Genomic DNA, 23,212 nt, shown 5'->3' on the forward strand with positions numbered 1-23,212 from the left:
TAGCCGGTGTAGGACATACCCAAAGGAGAAAATCTCAAGCCCCGGCCGAAGGCCGGCTACTTACAAAAGGTATCCAATTTAGAAAACTTTGGTTCGCGTTAGCCGGTGTGGGACATACCCAGAGGAGTAAATCACAAGCCCCGGCCGAAGGCCGCCTATTTACAAAAAATGTCAAATTTAGAAAACTTTGGTTCGCGTTAGCCCGTGTGGGACATACCCAGAGGAGAAAATCTCAAGCCCCGGCCGAAGGCCGGCTATATACAAAAAGTGTCAAACTTAGAAAAATTTGGTTCGCGTTAGCCGGTTTAGGACATACCCAGAGGAGAAAATCTCAAGCCCCGGCCGAAGGCCGGCTACTTACAAAAGGTATCCAATTTAGAAAACTTTGGTTCGCGTTAGCCGGTGTGGGACATACCCAGAGGAGAAAATCTCAAGCCCCGGCCGAAGGCCGGCTACTTACAAAAGGTATCCAATTTAGAAAACTTTGGTTCGCGTTAGCCGGTGTGGGACATACCCAGAGGAGAAAATCTCAAGCCCCGGCCAAAAGCCGGCTATTTACAAAAAGTGTCAAATTTAGAAAACTTTGGTTCGCGTTAGCCCGTGTGGGACATACCCAGAGGAGAAAATCTCAAGCCCCGGCCGAAGGCCGGCTACTTACAAAAGGTATCCAATTTAGAAAACTTTGGTTCGCGTTATCCGGTGTAGGACATACCAAGAGGAGAAAATCTCAAGCCCCGGCCAAAGGCCGGCTATTTACAAAAAGTGCCAAATTTAGAAAACTTTTGTTATTCCGACGACTGCTACGCGAAACAAACACTTTTTTTTTATTAAAAACATAATTTTAATGAACTGGTTAGAATCGGGTTATGCGGATGGAAAGACCCATATCTCTGGAACCGAAAAAGGTATTAGCACAAATTGTAGCATTTTGGAAAGGTAAGAATGTCAGCTATAATTTGGAAACAATTTTGTTGACCCCCATAATGGGCCCTTTTTTGATTTTTTGGCCTACCTCTGGAAAAAATTTCGAAAAAATCTAAGAGTTTTTACTAAACTAGAGTTGTTCCAATATTATTAGTTGAAATAAAAATTCACATCTAAAACTCGATGTTATTAAAAAATACAAACTCATTTTAACTTGTTGTTAAGTACTTCTTTCTGAGAGAGTAAGGTAGTTTTATTCTCTTTTGCAAGGAAAATGCGAAAAGTAAACAGGCGCTATTCCTGCAGAAGCTTGCAACTAATCAGCTGATTTGTCAAAACAAACCAATTTGTCCCTCATAAGGAGAATTAAAACAAAGGAACCAATACTAATTTTACAAGTTTTTTAAATAAAAATGTTGGAAATAGTCTTTTATTTTCTTATTACATATTAATATTTATGTTTTTCACATTTTGTAAAGTTGTTCTCCAAAAACAATTAGTCTTGTTAATTCCAAAATAATATTTTCAAATTAAAAACACAAAAGGAAATAAATAAACAATAGAAAACATCTGATTGAATATCGATGAATGAGAAGAAGAAGAGTTGCAAGAGATTGCTAGAAGAAATTTGTCCAGCAAGAATTTGCAAACTCTCACTGAAAGAACTGTCAAAATTTCTCTCTCCAACCGCTCTCTTTTGCTGAACTTTCGGGTTAACAGACGACTTCCAGTAACAATTTGTAACAATTGTTACAAATTTTAGGGTAACCAGACACACCTAATATTTGTTCACCCTACGCTTCTTAGTTACTTTACGAAAAAGCTAGCTGATGACTAAGGGTGGAAATACATAAAGCACATATTTGGTGGTTTTCAAATTTTACTCGTGGAATTTATCTTTTAGAAATTGCAATTGCAACTCAATTTTTTATATAAGTATTCAAATTATTTAATGTAATAGAATTGTTTAATAATGTAGCAACTTCTTTCACACTCTCTACTTCGTTTATTCAATGTACATATTTTTGCACATACATCTACATTGGAGCAATTGTTTACATGCCCACATAAATTAATATCCATCGTACTTTATTTCAGGGAAAGTAGAGGATCAAGTTCATATTATCGGGTATTTAAAATTACGTCTATCCTTTAAAATGAATAAGTTTGTTTTTTAAAGATATGGCAATAAAATTAGTAATCATTTGTAAATTTACTGGTAGTCATTGTGTTTTTTCACAGTGGTATCTTTATTTTAGTTTAGAGAAATAAAACGAAGTTATAATTGATTTTGTGAAATAACCCCTCAATTCAATTCTTTGATACGAAATTAACATTTGCATCATCCGTTTTTTTATTGAAATAAATTCTGTTGTTATTGCCATATTATCCACATAGAATATGGCAACATGAATTCAGTTAACTTTACGTTAACGTAACGTTACCTAAATTTCAACGCACTTCGTCGACGTTTTTCACTATACAATTTAAACACACGTATTCATATGAGAGGTACCCAAATATGTCGGGCGTATAAAATTTCAAAGATTCATCAACGCTTGGGAACATTGATATGTCAAAAAATTTGAAATGTCTTTTCAAATATAAGTAGATTTTTTATGTTTTCTTATACGACGTCATTCGGTGGTTATTATAATACGCGTTTTCCAACAATTTAAATAATAAACATAACCTGAATGTTTGTAATTGTAATACACAGCCAATAGGGAATACAGTCGTATCAAATCATATCAACTATGATTATAGTTTTAATTTAAAGTCCAAAGGAACTAATATGTGAGAGGAATATCCTCATCTGAATGGATTACTATTCAATTTTTTGAGGCATTTGTGCCTTTTCAATTCGGGCTTGTATTACTGCATTGTCCCCAAATATCGTTATTTCAGAGTGCATATTATGGTTGTAGAGGACAAAAATGACAAATCCGATGAACAGTATATATGGGAGCTATAGCTATATCCGAACCGATTTCGATCAAATTTGGCATACATATTTTCAGGCCTAATTTGGTGGTATCTGTAAAATTCCATACTATTCGCAAAATAAAAGGCAAATCGGACGAAGATATATATCGGTCGAAGATATCTAAATTTTGGCCGATTATTCCCAATTTCAATAGGGTTCGTCCTTGGGTCAAATAAATGATTTGTGTAAAATTTCATCTGGAACGGGCAATAAATGCAACCTGTACTTTAAAAAAAAATACATGGACAAACGGACATACCTAAAACGACTCAGAATGCCATTCTATATAGATCATACAAAGTAACTATGGGTCTATCTCGTTTCCTTTTGCCTGTTACAAACAAATGCACAAAGACATAATACCCTGTAGGGTATAAAAACAAATATGGTGTATGACGAAAATTGATATTCTCAAAGAAGATAATAGTTATAATTAAAATAATTTTTTTGTTCAAAAATTATAAGCCATCGACGTAGGAAACGCACTCTAAATCGTTAGTCCCGCGGTTCGTTTAATGAATGTGTCCAACTGATTGCGCTTTCTTCATGTCTCATTCGTAAACAACAGATTTAATCGGCGTTATACATTACACTCATTCGTAAACAATGGATCCACTCGGGGATTTTGCTTTCCGTTTATTTTTTATCGGACATTTCATTTTGCCTTCTTGTATGTTTCGTTGGGGACGTCTTTCATTTTGGTTTCAGACACGCGACTTGGTCATACACCGCACGCCTTGGATTGGATATTTTTTAAAATTTAGATATTATAAATTATGGCGTTGGATTCAGCAGATGGAGCATCGTCGTCCGATGGACAGGCAAAGCCAAAACCTAAGTCAACACCCATTGGTGATTTCGCAAGTATAGAAGACTTTACAAAGGTGGGATTTTTTGACTTGCAAATAAATGTATTTTGGACCAATCTACTTGTAATTTATTTTTTTTAGAAAGGACTAACTGAAATTATGGTAGCAACAAAATGTGCCAATTCATTCCCTCAAGGAGCATCGAGAGATTTGTATTGTGCCTACCCAACATTTGGACGGGTAATCGATGAGCAATCCCACCGCATTTTGGGCCTCATATCGCACGTGCTCAAAAGGGAGAATGTGAGAGGCAACATTCAACGACGTCAACCGGATGAGCAGTTCGAAATGCTTTTGGAATGCAATGATGCCATGTTTGAACGGTTGCAAATAAATCTTGATGAACTGGCTGGAATAAAGAAACCCCCACAGACAATTGTAGTGGAGTCACAGATTTCATCTACACCCACCCCAGGCAAAGGTGCTGGCAGTTGGAATTTGAAGAATAACGAAGCAAGTCCCTCCTTTGCGGCCCGATTAATAACTGCCAAAAATATTGCCAGACCTCAAGTTAAGTTTCAAATTCCTGTGGACAATAGCCCAGATAAACCATTTATGCCTAGACTCAAAGAGAAGCCAAATTCTCTCAAACCCCTAACAATCTTACCGGAATATGATGATGCTGGCAATATTGTAAGTTATTTGCATCCGTACGAGTTCGAGCTGATGAAGTTTGAAGTACCAGATAACATGCTAAAACCGAGAGCAGCTGAGAAGCCAAAGGATGTCGATTCAACCGATTTAATGTATATTGACACGAAACCAAAACTCTTGCAAGCTTTGGAAGAATTGCGAAAAGCATCAGAAATAGCTGTGGATGTGGAACATCATTCGTATCGCACGTTTTTGGGAATTACTTGTCTGGTACAAATTTCAACCAGAAACAAAGATTACATATTCGACGCACTGGAGTTAAGGGACGAAATGTGGGTATTGAACGAAGTGTTTACTGATCCGAAAATTGTGAAGATTTTTCATGGAGCAGACTTCGATGTGGAGTGGTTACAACGTGATTTGTCACTTTATATTGTTAATATGTTCGACACTCATCAAGCCGCAAAGGCATTAAATTTTGCGCGTCTTTCTCTGGCGTATTTGCTGAAGCATTATTGCGATAAAGATGTTGACAAGACCTTTCAATTGGCAGATTGGCGCATTCGTCCTTTGCCCGAAGAGCTTATTGCATATGCCCGACAGGACACTCATTTCCTTATCTACGTATATGAATGCATTACAAATGATTTGCTAGAAGCGGGAAATCAAAAGCCTCAATTGTTGCGTTCCATCTATCAACGTTCAACCGAGATTTGCAAAAAGCGTTTCCAGAAACCCGTTATCACATCTGAATCGTATATGGACATATACCGTAAATCAAAAAGGATTTTTGATAATCGCCAATTATTTGCTTTGAGTGAAATTTTCAAATGGCGTGATACTATGGCCCGCCAAGAAGATGAAAGTTACGGTTATGTGTTGCCGAATCATATGATGTTGCAAATCTCGGAAAGTCTGCCGCGTGAAATGCAAGGTATACTGGCTTGTTGCAATCCCGTTCCACCACTGGTGCGTCAGAACTTACACACTTTGCATCAAATTATTCTGAAGGCCCGAGAGCAACCTCTAGTCAAGCCTATTTTACAAGCAGAAGCTCCAAGTCGTGTTGTCTACGCCAATGTCTGTGACTATAACAGTAAATTGCACTGCCCTCACGATCTAACAATGGCAGAAGAATTCCGCGACGACTTACCTACGCTGCTCACATTTGACAAAGAAAAAGGTGTTCAAATTAATGACGAATCTTTAATTGTGTCAAATCCTTTGAAGAAGGCAGTCTTGAGCGTTTTTGATACTCCGGAAAATTCCGAAGAAGTAAGTAAATCACAATATTATAGTTGTAGACAAGTTATTATTTCACTTCGGATCGTCATATATTTCAACTATCTATGGTAAAACATGTGGAACGATCTGAGTCACTAAACTCAACATATTCCAATGTTATTGATGAAACAAAGAAAAATTCAAAATTTATTTCTTTCTCCTCATTTATAGGATGATGAAATATTACGCCATCGCCAGTCTGAAAAACGAAAGATACTCTTGCCATATAAGAGATACATGACAGTTTTGCCAATGATTGAAAAGGAAAAGCGGGAAGAAGCTGCTCGCCTAGAAGCCGAGAACAAGAAAAGACAGTTGTGTCCAGATGCTCCAGCCATGATGCCTATCAATACCAATGATATTAAAAAAGAAACAGAAGTTGAAGATATGTATAACTTGCCTATTAAGGCTATGCTCAAAAGAAAATATGAAGAAGCTTTGGCAAAGAAAGCGGCTGCCCCAGCTACTGATGGAGCTTCCACTTCAAAACGTACAAAATTGGAAACAAAAACAACAATTGAACAGGTCACACCAACAGATGATAAACTGAAATTTGTTAATTTGCCACCGACCAAAAAAGAATTGAAACAGCAAAAAGAATTTAAGCGGCAAGCCGAAACATCTGTATCTGAATTAGAAAAACAAGAGGATGATGATGACGACGGTCCACCCGAGGAGAAACCTATCGTTTCAACTGCACCTTCCCAGGAGGACGATGAACAGAAACCATCTACATACAAACAGAAGTTTAAAAATAAAAACAAAAAGCAAAAATTCATGGCATCGAATAAACCGCAGCAGTCATCAGATAAACCCGTGCAAACAAACTTCGACTATAAAAATGTCGATTTCAGGAAATTCCAAGGAGGTGCCCAAAAAGCGAAAGGAATGGAAATTAAAGCACAAATTCACGCCAAAGTAGGTTTTAATGAACGAATAATAACTTTTGCAGTTTTTTTTCTTGTTGATGTCCTTTTGATTTTCCATTTAAATTAATACAATTGTGCTTGTCTTCGAACACCGACATAGAGAAAAGGAAGCACTTTATATTTTACATAAAAATAAGAACTAAGCAAAGAATATCTATCGTTTTCTAATAGTATTTGAGTGGTGGCAAATCGGGTGTATATATCAGATTTTTTTCAGATGCAAATAGGATGCGAGACAATAGCTACAGCAACATTTTGCAACCAGTTTTTGTCAGTGCCCTCTCTCCTCAACTACAAAATCTACACTACCGTAATAGTAGAATGCCGATTCCAGATTAAAATCCAGTTTTTTATCTTGCAAAACTAACCGCCACCAGCAGTAATACTGCTTGTTTTCCGGAACCTGCGACAAAGTAATATATTGCATTATTTATACAAATCCACCGTTCACATACCCGTAAAAATTGGAAAGCAAATGAAGAGAACACCACAAAAATTGTGTTCGTCTTTGAAATAGTAGCATTGTTGTCAGCTCCTGACATTTTTTTGACTTTTTATTAGGTTTTAGTTTCCATAATTCTGACTGGGCTGATTAAGAACTAGAGCCCGGCCACTAGTCACAATTCTCTTAGCTTTTTAAGTCATCAACACATCTGTGTTGTTTTGATGATAATTGTGCACCACATTCATGTTTAAAAATAGTTCAAAAATCGTAAAATATAGAGACAAATGGAATTTTTGTTTCCTCTTATATGATCCCCTTTCTGGAGTGATGTGTTAGCACATGCTTTTTAGCAGGGTTGCCTTCTGGTCAAAGCATTTATCTCAGTGCAAATTTAATCATTCTCTCTTTCACTAGTTTTACTACGGGTCGTAAGTGCTAAAACACCCGAACATCCACTACCAACAATTTCTCCCCAGCACAAAACAAATCTTAAAAAACATATAAAGGAAAAAAATATTTAATACTTTATTTTATTCTTCTTTTTTCAGAGCAATTCAAACAAGGCGCAAAATAAGAAATTTAATAAACTATTTACATTTTCAAATGTAAAAAGTAAAAAATAGTTATTTATCATTTTTACTACCTAACCTAGCTACATAGATTCGTTAGAAATACGAAAATGAACTGAAATGAAATAAAATATTTTCTATTCTACATATTATATATTTGAGTATGTACACTTAAGACTTGTCTCTGTGTTTTAATAATAATAAATACTGAAATAGAAAAAAAAAACATATTTAAGTTTAAATAATGCGTTTCATTCGAAATGAAAACTGGCCCCATATATTTTCATTATTGACAGAGAGCGGAAGGACTTGAGCACAAATAGATTAAGATGTGCATTTAAGGACATATCATGTGTGGGAAGTCAATAATGGTACTGCCATAAAACACTAACATTTTTTTAAAATCGATCAAACGTAATTCCGCATGAACTACTTCAATATAAAATAGCGAAAAGAGTACTTCATGTTGAACTACTTCGTTTTGATGCTAACAAGGGAAAAACTTTTTTAAAGACAATTGTTCAATGAGTGCATGTGTCAATGCAGAAAAACGCAGTTCGCATGAAAAGGTTACGCAGTTGTTATAGCTTTACAGTTATAATTAAATAATAAAAAAAAAACACATTATTGATACACTATCTAGAGAACAAACAATTACATTACTATAAGTCCTAGCTAAAATGTTTCTTTTTACATCATTAATTATAAAATAAATCCGTCGATTTTTATACAAAGATTTACATAAAATTGTCTTTTTTCCTTAATTAATTAATTAATTTTTTTTTTTTTTTTTTTTTTTTGAATATTTAGCTTATGATATGCTTTAAACGGATCATTGTTACCAGTCACAGATGAAATTCAATTTCAACGATATTTCTATTTTTTTTTTTAGTTTTATAAGTTTTTAAACATTTTTTCGCCTTCGCGATCCATACAGTATTCAACAACTGCAAAGATAACCAGAAGACGTCGTTCTACACCACGTTTGTGTTTGTCGGTTATCAAAGGATATAGGGCGTCGTTCTTGGACAAACGATCAATGAGTTCGGTCAGAACACCTCCAGAGAATACCTGTAAACGTTCCCATGTTGAGGCTCGTAATCTTCAAAAGATAGAAATTATTGTAGGCTAAATGTAGTACTTTATCTTTTACTTACAAACAACATTGATATAATGGTGCCAGAATATCTAAGTGATCTTTATTTGGATTACCAAAGGCTTTGCCATTGTCTATGAGAACTACTCGCTCTTCGCGTGTCTCATAGTGATGCCTATCACCATTTTGTATCAAGTAATCAAATATAGCTACATCAATAAGATCCAGTAGCCGTATATTTTCCATTTTGCCCTTCAAAGATCTATTGTAGAGTAGATTAGATCTTTATACTTTACATGGAAATATGTATTTTGCACTTACTTGCAATAGTTCATATCATCTTCCCAGGGTGCCCGTTTGTCCTCTTTGTATGTCCTTTGCCAAGGTGAACGTCGTTTGGCCAGTTGGCCGGGTATAATGTAAATAAGCACCCCCTCAATATTATTATTCTCATCGCCACACACCGTCTCTTCCTCGTTGCAGTAATGACATTTACCGAAGAGGCAATACTGTTCCGTCTCGTTTTCTCCCGGTGTTATGGTCATGGTATTTTGCAATTCGCTATCGCCTCTATCATAAATATCAGTTTTTAGGTTCACCACCCGACCCACTACAATTGGTGTCCAACGAAAGTCTAGAACTGCACCCAAATAAAAGGCATACACTTCGGCAGTGTGACGATCTTTGCCGCCATACACTGGACCGTCTATCACGATGTCACGTGGATACCACTGGGGCTTGAAAATCACTTTTTGTTGATTGGATAGACGCATCAATAGTTTGAGTTGAGTGCCGCGTGACAAGTTGTTTACCTGAAATTTTAAATACATACAATTTAAATTGAATTTTAAGCTAATGATACACTGTATCCATTAAAAAAATACTAACTTTCGTTATAGGTTCGTTGCGCAAAGTTTGCAGTAGTTGACCCATTGATGAATCATACAAAGGATATATTTCGTTTTCATGAGGCCACTGTAAGGAAAGTTCAATGAAATACAACAATTACAATGTAAAAGAATTGGTACGAAACGTATTAACAATTTTAAATACATTACAGCGTTATATAAAATTCGACGTAGCGTACATAAACGTACAACTTCCCCACTATAGTAAAATGTTTTCTACGTCTGTATTGTCCAAGTACGTCAGGTCCATATCTTTAAATCTACCCACTAATAACGATATAAAAATTGATAATTTTCAGAATATTCCCAATTTTTGTACTATTTGTTTGTATTTTCAACACAAAAACAGGGAATTGTTCAATTTTCACAGCGTTACCTAAAATTCGACGTAGATTCCCCACTATTGTAAAATGTTTCGTACGTCCGTGTTATGCAAATATGCCAAGGCCATATTTTAGAATCTGCCAAACAAAAACATTGTAAAAACAAGTAAGCAAGGGCTATAGCCGTGCGGGGCCGACCATATGATACCCTACAACACTACAATATGTTAGCGTTTGAAATTATGTCATGGATCACTGCCCAGATATAATTTACCTTTAGCAATGTTACCAGCGACATTTGCCCAATATTTGAGCAATCCGTAGAAAGGAAATGTTGGTATTTTTTTACACTTTCCTTTGGTTTCTATTGTGACCTTTAAAACGGCTGCAACATCAGGAACGCTTTTAGTATTGGTCTTAAATATATTGCCCTTTTGGCCTAACCCTACTCTTATGAAAATTTTCGTGAGGATCGGACGATAATTGGAATCTGCATATAACCCCAACCTGTGTTGTAACGTGAAAAAATATTACAAAATGTACACTTCAATATTATAAGTCGAATTGAAAAAATCGCATGCGATAAAAAATATGACAAAATACTACACAATCTATATTAACATCATTATTGACATCTTTTCATGCGATGTTTTTAGATTTTATACTTTTATGCCAAGAGGGTATTTTGAATTGACAAAATTTGTGAAAATCGGTCCAGCCATTCTTGAGATATAAGCATTCTATCTAACATCCCTTTCTTTTGTATATATTTCCCTATATAAATATCCGATATATTTAATATCGACATCTACGTAACGGCCAGAATTGACCTTTTCGTGTATTTGTGATTTCGCCGGGATTAAACATATTCGTGCTTTAATGAAAAATTTGACTTTTATTTAACACAAAAGTTATAGTCTATTTCACCCACTAAATATTTTCCGATGACCATCCGAATTGGAAGGCTTCTGCCTAGCCCTAAGCTCTAGCCTCATGCTAGCTTCCGCGTCAATTGGTCTATAATTGCAACCTGAAGAGCAACTGCAATATCAGGAAAATTTTCAGTTTCAAATTTTTATTCTATTCTGACCATAACCCCACCACCATTTTCAATTTCGTGAGGATCGCGCCATAATTCCGACCTGCAGCTTGATTACAAATTAACATGGACTGACGGACGGACATACACAGCTAGATCGACTCAGCTCGGCGAGATAGGAAGATCCATATATACTTTCCTGTGTGGGAAACCAAAATTTCGAGGTGTTACATAGTTTTTGGCCCAAATTGTAAAGCGATTTGGCCCTGTCCGTCCATCCGTCTGTTGTAATCACGCTATAGTGAAAACGAATAAATATAGGAAGCAAAAGTTTTGCACAGATCACTCTTGCCTGCAAACGGCAGGTCAAGTTTGAAGATACGTTATACGGGCTCATGATATCGTATAGCCCCCGTATAACAGTTCCTAGATTTGGAAGAATTTTCCAAGGATATGAATTGTTTTCTTACTAAATCTTCAATTAGCTCTACTATTTTTTATTGTCCGCATATTACAGTGAATCTTCATATCCGGTATCACTGATTGCAGGCCCAATGAGTTTCACATTTTGAGTTCTCATTGGATGGATTATTGTCATATCTAGTCAGAAAATATCACCATTTAACATCGTGCACTAAATCTTATCGTATCGTATTTTCGTTATCACTGTCCTAAGCAATTTTTCCACTCTCTCCAACATTTTATAATTTCACAGAAAATAAATATAAACATATCTATTTAAAGTGGAGGAATTAGTCGATATAGTCCAAACCTAGAACATCGCATTATTCATATCTGACTTAAGTCAGATGCTGAGTAAATAATATTAGCTCACTGGTACCTCTCACATTAAAGGTCAACATTTTGAATAATCATAACGCAAGTCAAAATATAAGAGTATATATCTGAAAGCAAACTGACTGATACTTTTTAACCTATACTTTTTACAATTTTTAACTTCCTAAATAAAAAAATATATCATAATGTATGCCATATATATAAACTTACCCAATTTGCAATGTCCCATAATACTGAAGCATTTTCATAGGAGGCTGGTCTATAGTTTTTCAACAACTTGTTGCGATACATAAAGAAACGAGGATTTCGATTCAAATAGGCTGGTTTCAAATGCCTAATTTTGTGTCGAATAACATTCTCGAGAGCTCGTGTGCTTGACAGTGCTGGATCTTGAGCATTGAGATAGTACATAAAGTAAAGATTGCCCCCGACGGCCAGACATAGAATGGTGACGAGAGCAACAATTATTATAACGGTACGTTTATTCATGGTCAGCTATTAGCGATGAGAGCGACGGTAGACAGCAAAATCGGCAGTGATAACAATGTGTGAAAATTCAAATTATTAAAATCACTACAGTCGTTACAGCAATGGTACTGAGTAATACGTGTGCTCAGCAGATGTCCGAATGTCTGACATTGACGACGAAGGCAATTACGATGATGATAACAACAATAATGATTTATGCGGCACAACAATTGAATTGGCCAACGCAATGACGATTTAATTAGTGCGGACGATATACTCGGCTCGACGTCGCTGTTGCAGCAGTAAATTGGTAGAAGAGATTCTGATTGTCTGGTACTTTGTTGTATCGTCTGCCGTTGGTATTTTTGGGACTTATTCGTCATTTGGTGAAATTTCTGTGAGAACATGCAACAGCAAACAAATTGCAATTGGCAGTCTTAAGATATTTTATGTTGTGCGAATTAATGTTAAATGTCTTTGTTATCAATGCGGCTGCGAATGGCATGTACTTCTTGGCGCAGGAGGGCCACAGCGGCGTCAAGGGACGTGTTGCAGCGGTGACCGCGAATGTTTATTCTTTTCAAATAATGAGACATTCAACAGCTGAACATTCGAATGTTGGCTAACAATAAAGGTTGTGGTGGCAGCGAAGATGTCGTCGTTGAACTGTTTTTTCGTTTTTGTTTGTTGACAATTTTAATTTATGAAAGGTCTTTCCTCTTCGTGTCGCTGTTCTTATCCCATCGGATATGTGATTATTTGCAGTACTTGCGAAGTCGAATCGAAAATGTAGATCGTCTTGTTCACGTCTTGCAATGAATGGCTTGATTTGATGTACTTATAAAGGGAATATGGCCCAATCGAGAGGCATGCGGCCAAATGTTGCAATTATTTATCTTTTTATTGCATCACAACATTGCATTATTATGAGAATTTGTGAGAAGAGAATTTTAAAAATGAACTGAAAAGAAATTGAATATAATTAATAAAGATATATAACCCTTGAAAAATTGAGTTGAAATAGAAATACAAAAATCAAAAGATTGTTTAGAAATAACTCAGATAGAAAAAATTAACATTACTATCCGCCGTTGTCTCTTCTTTGACCAAAATTATAAATTTAAAGTAGAATACTTGCTCTAAACGCCTTTAATGCTTTTTTAGGAAAATAAAACGAGCCAATGCGAATTGGTTAAAAATACACCTTTGGTATATATCGACCAGGGGATCATTATTCTTGTGAAGATAAAAAGTTCTGTGATTCGGAAATTATTTTCAACGTTAAATTTTATTAAAATAAAAACGTCTTGATCTTTAAATTCTTAAAAACCAATGCGTAACTTGAGCGCAAATCGGCAAGAAAATAATGAACGATAAATTCCGGCTTTTCGGCTCAACGTAACAAAAGCGGAGCTAGTATTGTTTACATATGTCAGAAATTTTGATGAATAATACATACTTTTCCGACGTATCATACATACATCGAAAAACGGCAAACCTATGCAAATAATAAGTGTTTTTGAGAGAAACACGGTGATTCATATAGTCATATTATAATTGTTAACGCACTCATGTCTACCATATGACAAATCATTTCACCCATTTCATAAACAGTGACCTTCAACTAGCCGACCTAAAAGTACAACTGTCTCAATCTTTACAACAACAAAACAATCCTCAATTCTTGTTCTATGAAAATCTGTATTAAAAACTATAAAAAACGAGAAATGTCAATGTTCAATTAGACGTGACAATACATTTAATACTTTTGATTAGCGTTGCCATAACCAAATTCAGCTGTTATTTACATTTTGGAAGATTTCGCTTTTGGAATTATGTCACGGAGCACTGCCTAGATATTAATCTTAGAATTTTGACCAGGGACATTTGCCCAATATTTACGCACTCCGTCGTGTTGTTAGTTGTTGTGGTCCATTTTATAGCTAAATATAATCCAATGGTCATCCAAAATGCTAGAATTCTTCCGTCCTTGATACTCCTCGATTGACTTCATTTGTGTGATCAGAAAAGTAGTGGTCCATTCTACCCGCTGTCTTAAACTCTAACTTCATGCGAGATTTCGTGTCTTTTGATTTCCATTTGTTACAAAATCAGGAACATTTTTAGTTGTTGGTCCATTTCAAATCATAAATATATTGCGGACGTCTTTGAAAACAATAGGTCTAGCCCTTCTGAGCCTAACCCTACCCTTGTGAAAACTTTCATGAGGATCGGGCGATAATTGCAATCTGTATACCCCAACCCCAACCCGTGTTTTGTTAGGTGAAAAAATATTACAAAATGTACACTTCAATATTTCAAGTCAAATTGAAAAAATCGCATGCGATAAAATATGAAAAAAAATTCACAAAACATTAACATCATTAGGTGTGTCTGGTTATCATAAAATTTGTAACAATTGTTACTGGAAGTCGTCTGTTACCCGAAAGTTCTGCAAAAGAGAGCGGTTGGAGAGAGAAATTTTGACAGTTCTTTCAGTGAGAGTTGCTGGACAAATTTCTTCTTGCAATCACTTGCAACTCTTCTTCTTCTCATTAATCGAAATTCAATCAGATGTTTTCTAATGTTTGTTTAAATTTTTTGTGCTTTCAATTTGTAAAATTTTTTTTGGTAATTAGAAAGACTAATTTATTTTTGGAGAACAACTTTACAAAATGAGAAAAACTTAAGTATTAGTATGTAGAAAGAAAATAAAAAACTATTTCCAACATTTTTAGACAAACGCCATTAGCAACACGTTTAAAGTTTCCGGGGAACCCTTCAAATCTATCTTTCTTTTATTGCTCGTGTTATTATTTTATTGCTAATTTCCTTTTTTATTTCTAAAACTTATAAAATTGGTGGTGCTTTCTTTCTTTCAATTCTTTTGATGGGGGACAAATTGGTTTGTTTTGACAAATCAGCTGATTGCTTGCAAGTTTTTGCAGAGATAGGTGTACTTTCCTGTATGGGAAACCAATATTTCGAGGTGTTACATAATTTTTTAAGATTGGTTTGAACAACTATTTTGTATGTTTATGGTCATGGCACGACAAACTGAACCTTTAACCTTCATACGAAATGTTTTAGAAAGAAACATTTTTCATTTCATAGAACAAAAATCCAGCCCTTAGATTTTAAACTGTAACTGTTCTAGATCTGAAATTTGAAAAGTGACACATGGAAGCAATCATTGTTATGATGGTTTCAAGCGAGGTTTAAACAATACGATCTAAACCAACTTGAAATTTATTTATTATATGGGATATTACAATATTTTAGATGTTTATGAATTTTTATACTTTTTCTGCTTATATCGTTTGCGACGTTTACAATTTTTGGACTATCATTGTTTACAAGAAACTTTTATAACTAAATATCGCTATTCCATAAAACATCAGGCGCACACTTCATATTCCAAGCATTAATGATCATCACAAGTGATTTGAAAAGCGAACTGAAAAGAACAATGTCTTACTCTTTATGGTCGCAATTGTAATTCCCAATTAAGTTCCATAATACTGAGATCCTGTTTCTTTGTATGGGCGAATGGAACAGATTCCACCTGCATCTGGTCTTTTTTTCATATATATATATATGATTTAAAGAAAATACGAAGGTCCTGGAGTTAATTGTTAAAAACCAAACAGGTTTCACTCTTACAGCAAATGCAGTGATTTCGCGGCAGAGAATTTTGTTATCATAAAGACAGAGGAATTGATTTAAACACTCGAAACTTGCCTGTTTTTGCTCGATTGCCCAGTCAGGAGATACTTTTAGCAAACCTATAGATGGAAATCGGATCTAGGTATGAGAAAAATGCTACAATTTAGATGAACTTAATTCTGAATTTCTATAATAATTTCAACGAGAATACACAAACGTCAGTAATATACTTATTGGAACAGTTCTTGCGGTTAAATATCTAAAGCTTCTGAAACAGGTTTATATTCTCGAGATTGGCGGCCAGATGGCCTTAGATATCTTCCATTGGTTTCCAAGTGGGAGATCAGTTGACTGGGAACCACTCCGCTTAGGTTTGGGCTAATATAGTTTATATTTAATCAATATACAATATATATCACCAACAATATTAAAAAAATCGGTGGTGGCCATAAAACCATGATTTAGATTTGATTTTTCTAACACCCACTTCTTTTTCACATCTTTGACGAGGACAACGGAGCGAACGGTATTCCATTGGTGCAAATACAAATTCCTGTAGTTATAAACATGGTACAATAAAAAGTATAGTAGAGCTACACGCTGATTACAATTTTTTTCTGAGTGTGTTCGACTTCTGCCACTTTTGTTTGTGTTTTGATCATATTTTTGAAAGAAAACCCTGGCATTGCATTCATCTTTCCCGGTACTGGTAGCGTAGTCCGACGTTAAGTAAGTGGACGGAAGAAAACATCAACATCAGCAGAAACGATTCGAAAAGTAAAGAAGCGACTTGATCGAAACCCGCGTCGCAGTGCTGAAAAATGGTTCGTTAGCTGAACATATCGCAATATTCCATTCGGTAAATATTGAAAAATGAGCTCGGTGTAAAGCCACTGAAATTCAAAAAAGTGCAAGAACTTACACCGCCAAAGAAAGAAAATAGACTCAAAAGAGCTAGAGTTGCTTCCTTTGGCCGAAAGTGGTGAACTGCATATTTTGGTTTTCTCCGATGAGAAAACATTCGTTGTCCAGCAGTTTGTAAACAAACAAAATGATCGTGTTTACGTGCCAAATCATCATTCGTGCCAAAGGTGACCAATTCAATTTGATGCTATTACCGATATTTTTTTGCTTTCATTCAATAAAATTAAAAAAAAATGTAAAAAGTATGGTGTTTGAATTTGTTGCAATTTTTTATCTCACCCTGTAGGTTAAATATGTATTAATTTGATAGTCGCACATTTGTTTGTAACATGAAAAAGGACCGAAATTAATCATACATAAAAGACTAATACGCGCATAAATTTCCAAAAACAAACCGAGCTAATGCTACTTAAAGTTTGGTTGGCGTTATTTTCCTGCTTATAAATCAAAAACCTTTTTCATTTTATTTGTCAAATATCGCAGGAATTGTAAAAAACAGACACAGTAAATATCTTCAGTCCAATATTCCGAAATACTTATGTAAGTAAATGATGTTTCGTAGTTAAAGATCTCTAGAATATATATTTACATTAATTTTCCTTGTTCTGGGATCAATTAAAACCAACTAAAATAATGTTTCTAGAGCACGAAATTATTCATAGGACGGAATGGAAACGTCTGTCATCAGTATAATGTTAATTAAACATTTCTTATTGGCACAAGGTCACGTTTAGTGGAAAAGATTTATATTTGCGTACTTAGGACTTAATTTTAATAACCGGAGGTATTTAATCACATCCTTAATTGGTTGGTTGTTTTTGTATTTGTTACTGCTATTTATTGGTAACTAACAGGAGAATATTTGAAGATTTTACTCAGTTTTATTGTATCGAAAATTAACACTTAAAAATATTATTTGCTTTCACCCAAACGCTATTGTAAATAATGTAGTTTTTAATCATTGTTTCATTCACAAAAATTTTTTATATTTTTATTTTTATATGTGTGCGTTAATTATAAAACGCATATTTATGTTTTTTTGGTATTTTTTGTTCTTTCCGATTTTTTTATTTTTCGAACCGCACAACGCAAATTTTCCCGAAAGACTGCACAATGGCAGCGTAAACGACTCCCTTCGTTGAGCAACTATCCAATCAGGCACAAGATCACACATGGTCATGCTAACAGAAATAGAAATAAATGCAATTCAAGAAAAAAACTAAAAGCTAAGAGGGCCCTTTAGAACAATTTAATAAAACACCACACAATTCGCACAAAAATAAACACCTCAGACTGACACTGCAAGAATCCCCATATTAATAATGACAATAGCAACAACACTAAAACAATTTCAATTGGACAACGCCGAATCAGTATTGGCCTTAACGGATTTGAATTTTTCCAAAAGAAGACTCATAACATTTAGATATGCAGTAGATATAAAAATAACAAATTGTAAATGCGATTGAATCTGCAGACAAAGGTACAGATGGATATGGCTAAAACTATGCAATGAGTCATTGTTTTATCTCTTAGGATGATAAAAATGAATAAGGATAAGGCAAACGAGTGTAAAATATCATGGAGTGGTAGGTTTACTTTCTTTTAAAGCAGTCCACAGATAAGTGAAATGGACATTCGATCTTCATATTTAAACAGCATCAAATTCCCTAGTACCTTTTTTGGGTGATGTACCAAAAGTAAGAAGCTACATATTCCAAAATTTAAGAGAAACGATAACTGTTTTTACATTTTTCTAGCCATTATTTTTTAAATTGGTAGCATATTTTTAAATTTCTCTAGACAAAAACAATGGGTAAATATTTTCTATGGCTGCTCTGCTCAAATCTAAGATAGGTTTAAGAACGCGTTCCACTTGGAAACCTGCCGATCCATTGTGTTCATTCTGAATTAAAGAGAAAATATAGAGAAACAGAAATTGAAAATTGTTTGTTATTTACGAATTATTATATTGTCGGCTTTAGTCAATCTAGTCTTGTGGATAACTGAAGACAGATCATGCTAATAGGCCTATGCCGCACACTGAAGAGAGTTGGACAATGACAGATCAAGTTTTCGATCGTTTCTGTTTCTTTCTCTACTTGTCAAACCCTGCAGTAATTTTTGTCGTCACCACCCCACTTATAATGACACTTATTTTACAGTGCCCTGTGATGATTCCCATAACAAGTTTTGGGTCTGATTCAGTCATGGAGATGACCGACTTTGTTCTCTTCCTGAAGAGTGTTGGCCAAGTTTTCTTCGAGACATTACACAACCTTTCATTAAACCAATTTATTTTTCAAAATTGTTGATCTAGTGGACCGATATATTCCATTTTCACACTAGCTTTAATATAGACAAAAATATTTGGGTATGTCATATTTTCCCTATAAGGCATTAATTTATCATTTAAATACCGTGTTTAATATAGATTGCATTAAAAACCAATCCACGACCATATTAATATCATGTCTCATTATCATTTATTGACTTCAACAAGCTAGCAGTAGAGTAAAAGACAAATCTTCAAAAGAATTCAGTAACTTCTCAGTGGGAAATTTGATTACGTATTAGGGTAAGTGCGCCTAATTTCGGTATGCCCCACTAGTCGACATTATTAATATTTAAACTCAATTAAATAAAGAATGTTATAACTAAGTGTAAAAAGAAATTTAAAATTACTTCAAATATAATGCCAGCTATTTTTGTCTAAAACTTCGCTTAGAAAAAATTATTTATTCTATTAAAATTTACATTTTTGGCGGTTACGATTCCTCAGAACTAACAACATAATCCATACTCTTAAGAAAGCAATTGTGGAGACGAAATTTAAAAGACTCGTAACTATGCTAAGCTTAACAAATTTTCACCAGGGTCTTTTTAAAACATTAACAAAAAATACACAAAAAATTAACTAACCAAATATTGAAAAATTTTAAAATAAATAATTTTAATTAAGAAAAAATAAATGGATTTGTGTTTATTCACACCATTTAAAAACGAAAAGCTCTTCAACCTTAAATATGAGTATGGAAAACCAGTGGACAGGATAGAATAACAGCTGGCTTAAGTTCAGCAGAGGTTTGACATCTTTAAAAAGTGCGATGCACTCATTTACTTAATTATATAAAGTCGAAACAGTTTTATTAAGTAAAAATTAAATTATTTTATTAAATATGTTATTTTTTGCTAACAAAACAATCGGTATGCCGACTATTGGGACATGCCATGCCGACACATTTAATAAAAATTGATTCAAACTTTGTTTATTATTTCGGAAATTATAATATATAAAATTCCACTCAGAATGGTGAAAGATTGAAAAATCGAAAATCCTAAAGTGCCGACTCACTATCTCTAGAATATATTTTTTTATGCATTATAATAATTACATCCGAGTATTAATCGAAATGAATCAATAAATCATTGTAGCTCTGCATTATTCGTCCCACTGCTTCCCTTTTCATACAGCTGAGGTTTCACTTGTAACAGTAGTTTCTTTTTGTTTTAGCTAATAATTATCTCTAATATTTTTAATGAAGTTTCCTTTACAGTACTGCAGATTATGCGGTTCATCTAGCATACATGAAATAAATACCAAAATAAAGCAAGTTCAACTATTTTCTCATCTAGCAAAGCTTTTTCTGTGCCGAGTGGTTCTTTTAAAGTTAAGACGACAACGGCTTAAACCAATATGATCACATGGTAAATAAATTTTTATATTGACAAAAAAATTAGCACATAAACAAGAATTTCATAAAACAATCACTGAACATAATCAACCGGAAAGGCAAACAGCATCCCTTCAAAGGACACAATCGGACATTGCACATAGACAAAAACTAATTTTCCCTCTGGTGGAGTAGTGACCACCAATTAAAGTTTCTCTATAACTATACCTGTTGTTCACAGAGATGTAACTGCCTAACAGATTTCGAAATATCAACAGTCTATGTACCATAGACTCACACGTGCCAAAAGAGAAAAAATAAGAATCGTCATGTTTTGATGCATTTGGAATAATGTCGCCGATAAGAGCACTGAAGTATTAACAATAGAGAAATATAGAGTAATTTTAAAGCCATGAATAGGTATGATACAATTATTTATTAATATTCTTTGGTAAATTCATTTGAAAAAATCATTAACAACATATGCCAAGGAATTTATTTTATGTAACACCAGCAAAGGATGTACAGAGGTGGAAAGACGGAATGAATCCTAACAAGGGATAACTTAAAAATCGTTATTGATTCATGTAAAAATCTGTAACCGGGCGGGACCGACTATATGATACTCTACACCACTATGCATATTTAGTAGTTCCCGTAACAAAAGATTTTATTTGAAGTAGATCATACCACCTATCAACTTAATGCAAAAATTGTAATTTTATACGAAAAAACATTGCTATAGAGTGCATGATATCACTTTGAGAAGGATTATGTTAAAAATATATATATATATATATATATATATATCGGAACCGAGTTCAACAAAATGGAGCAGAGGTATTTATATATCTGATATCTGGTACCAAATATCATTGTTGTGGCATTCATTGAATGCATATTAAGCTTGTGAAGGACATTAAACCCTAAATCGGATAAAACATATACATGGGAGCTACAGCTATATCTGAACCGATTTACACCAAATTTGAAGTACTGGTTTCTAGGATGAATTCAGTCGTAATTGTCAAAATTCAGTCCATTTGGGCTTATATTAGCCATTAGGTGCATAATAAACCTGATATCGGACAAATATATCTATGGGAGCTATATTTAAATCTGAACCGATCTTGATAAAATTTAACTGAGGTATTTCTGGGCGGTATCTGATATCAGGTTCCAATTATCATTTTTGTCGACTGTATATTACGAATGTGAGGGACTTAAAACCGGAAAATCAGAAGAAACTTATATATGGAAGCAGTAGCTTTATTTGAAGCGATTTTCTCCAAATTTGATTCTAGACTGAATTCGGTGGGATGTACTACAAACCAGTTGGGCTTGTATTGTTCATTCGGTGCACAATTAACCGGAAATCGGTTGAAGATATATGGGAGCTATTCATCCCAAAAATATATGAACAGACGGAATGGCATGCAAAAATCGATGTTACAAACAAATGCACAAAGATCTAATACTTTTACCACTATGTGGTGTAGGGTATAAATATCAAAAGTTTGATGAAAGTTGTAAATAGTAAAACGTTCTCAAACTAAATCGATTGTAACAAACGATACAACTAACCCATGATACCGTTACAAATGTGAATGAGGATATAAAACGAAATGCTCATTAATTATGACACAAACACACCATCGCCACATGTGAACAAAAGATATTCAAATGCAATGTTTTTTATTTGGCAGCGTTGCGTCTATTATTCTGTCTCTCCTCGCAAAACTTTTCTCTAGTACCACATTCGTCCTCTGATGTATTTAATTCGTGTGTACTGCGACGGCGGGAACGTTGCAATACGTTTCATGACGTCCACTGACCAAACGACCATTTGTTGTTTTTGTGTTTTGCCGTTTGTATACAAATTCTAATAACAATAATACTACATAGCATACTTTTATTTGATTTTAATGAATTTAATATGAATTGACTTAATTGTTTGTATTTCATACACGTTTAGCAACAAATAATTAACCTTGTCTAGGGAACATCATCACTCACTGGCATGTAATGGGCGGCTGGCTAACGCATTTCTTTGTTTGTTTTACTCTTTTTGCATGATGATGATTGACAGGCGTTGTTTGGGTGGCGATTATTTTGTTGTTTTCACTGTTTTTTATTTGTTAGAAATGTAAATTTAATTGAAATGAAAGACAAAAACAAAAATACACATGTACCGGGGAAAACGAAAAGACAACAATGGACAGCTGTTCTTGTGCGACACTTATTTGTTTACATCGGTTGGGTATGTTCAGTGAATGAAACATATAAATTCAGTGTTGCATTTAGATAATTGTATAAGAGTGGGCCGTTTTGGTTTGTTTCACTTCATATCGTTTTAGAATTAACTGATTGTTCAGGCCATTAAAGAAAACCTCAATTGGTCAGTTCCAGCACTGCAAGAATGTAAAAGTTTTTACTACGAATGATTCATGCTTTAATACATAAAAGCATGAAAACTTTTATTGTGATAAAATGTATTATCATGTTGTGCATTTATATGAGCATTTGATCACATTGGCCACATTATACCTTCACCCATTACCCAACTTAGTATTTTCGAACAATTATAGTACACATTTCCAAAACCATCTCCATATCTTAACAACAACAGTGAAATCTATATCAAATTTCAGGATTTCAGCTCTATACCCAATTTAGTACTTTTTGTACAAATATAGAATGCATTCTAAAACCACC

At 34.4% G+C, this 23,212-nt stretch overlaps 2 protein-coding genes across 3 annotated transcripts; one reads left to right on the forward strand and one right to left on the reverse strand.

Annotated features, from left to right (window-relative positions):
* The first annotated feature begins 3,428 nt into the window (after positions 1–3,428).
* On the forward strand, positions 3,429–7,846 carry LOC101897839 (exosome component 10). The gene is made up of 4 exons (XM_005175553.4): positions 3,429–3,795; positions 3,862–5,649; positions 5,830–6,576; positions 7,581–7,846. Exons 1-4 carry the CDS (start codon positions 3,688–3,690, stop codon positions 7,653–7,655), a joined length of 2,718 nt encoding a protein of 905 aa, XP_005175610.2. The 5' UTR covers positions 3,429–3,687; the 3' UTR covers positions 7,656–7,846.
* On the reverse strand, positions 7,534–22,721 carry LOC101897436 (glycosaminoglycan xylosylkinase homolog). 2 transcript variants are annotated; one of them, XM_059126567.1, is made up of 6 exons: positions 22,514–22,721; positions 11,976–13,194; positions 9,586–9,672; positions 9,019–9,509; positions 8,759–8,959; positions 7,534–8,703 (listed from the first exon to the last, which is right to left on the reverse strand). In XM_059126567.1, exons 2-6 carry the CDS (start codon positions 12,252–12,254, stop codon positions 8,496–8,498), a joined length of 1,266 nt encoding a protein of 421 aa, XP_058982550.1. In that variant the 5' UTR covers positions 12,255–13,194; positions 22,514–22,721; the 3' UTR covers positions 7,534–8,495. The 2 variants fall into 2 exon arrangements, with proteins under 2 accessions (XP_058982550.1, XP_058982549.1); XM_059126566.1 differs by having other exon boundaries at positions 22,488–22,721.
* Positions 22,722–23,212: the final 491 nt, after the last annotated feature.

Source organism: Musca domestica, unplaced genomic scaffold (genome assembly GCF_030504385.1).
Source record: "Musca domestica strain aabys unplaced genomic scaffold, Musca_domestica.polishedcontigs.V.1.1 4, whole genome shotgun sequence".
Lineage (NCBI taxonomy): Eukaryota > Metazoa > Arthropoda > Insecta > Diptera > Muscidae > Musca > Musca domestica.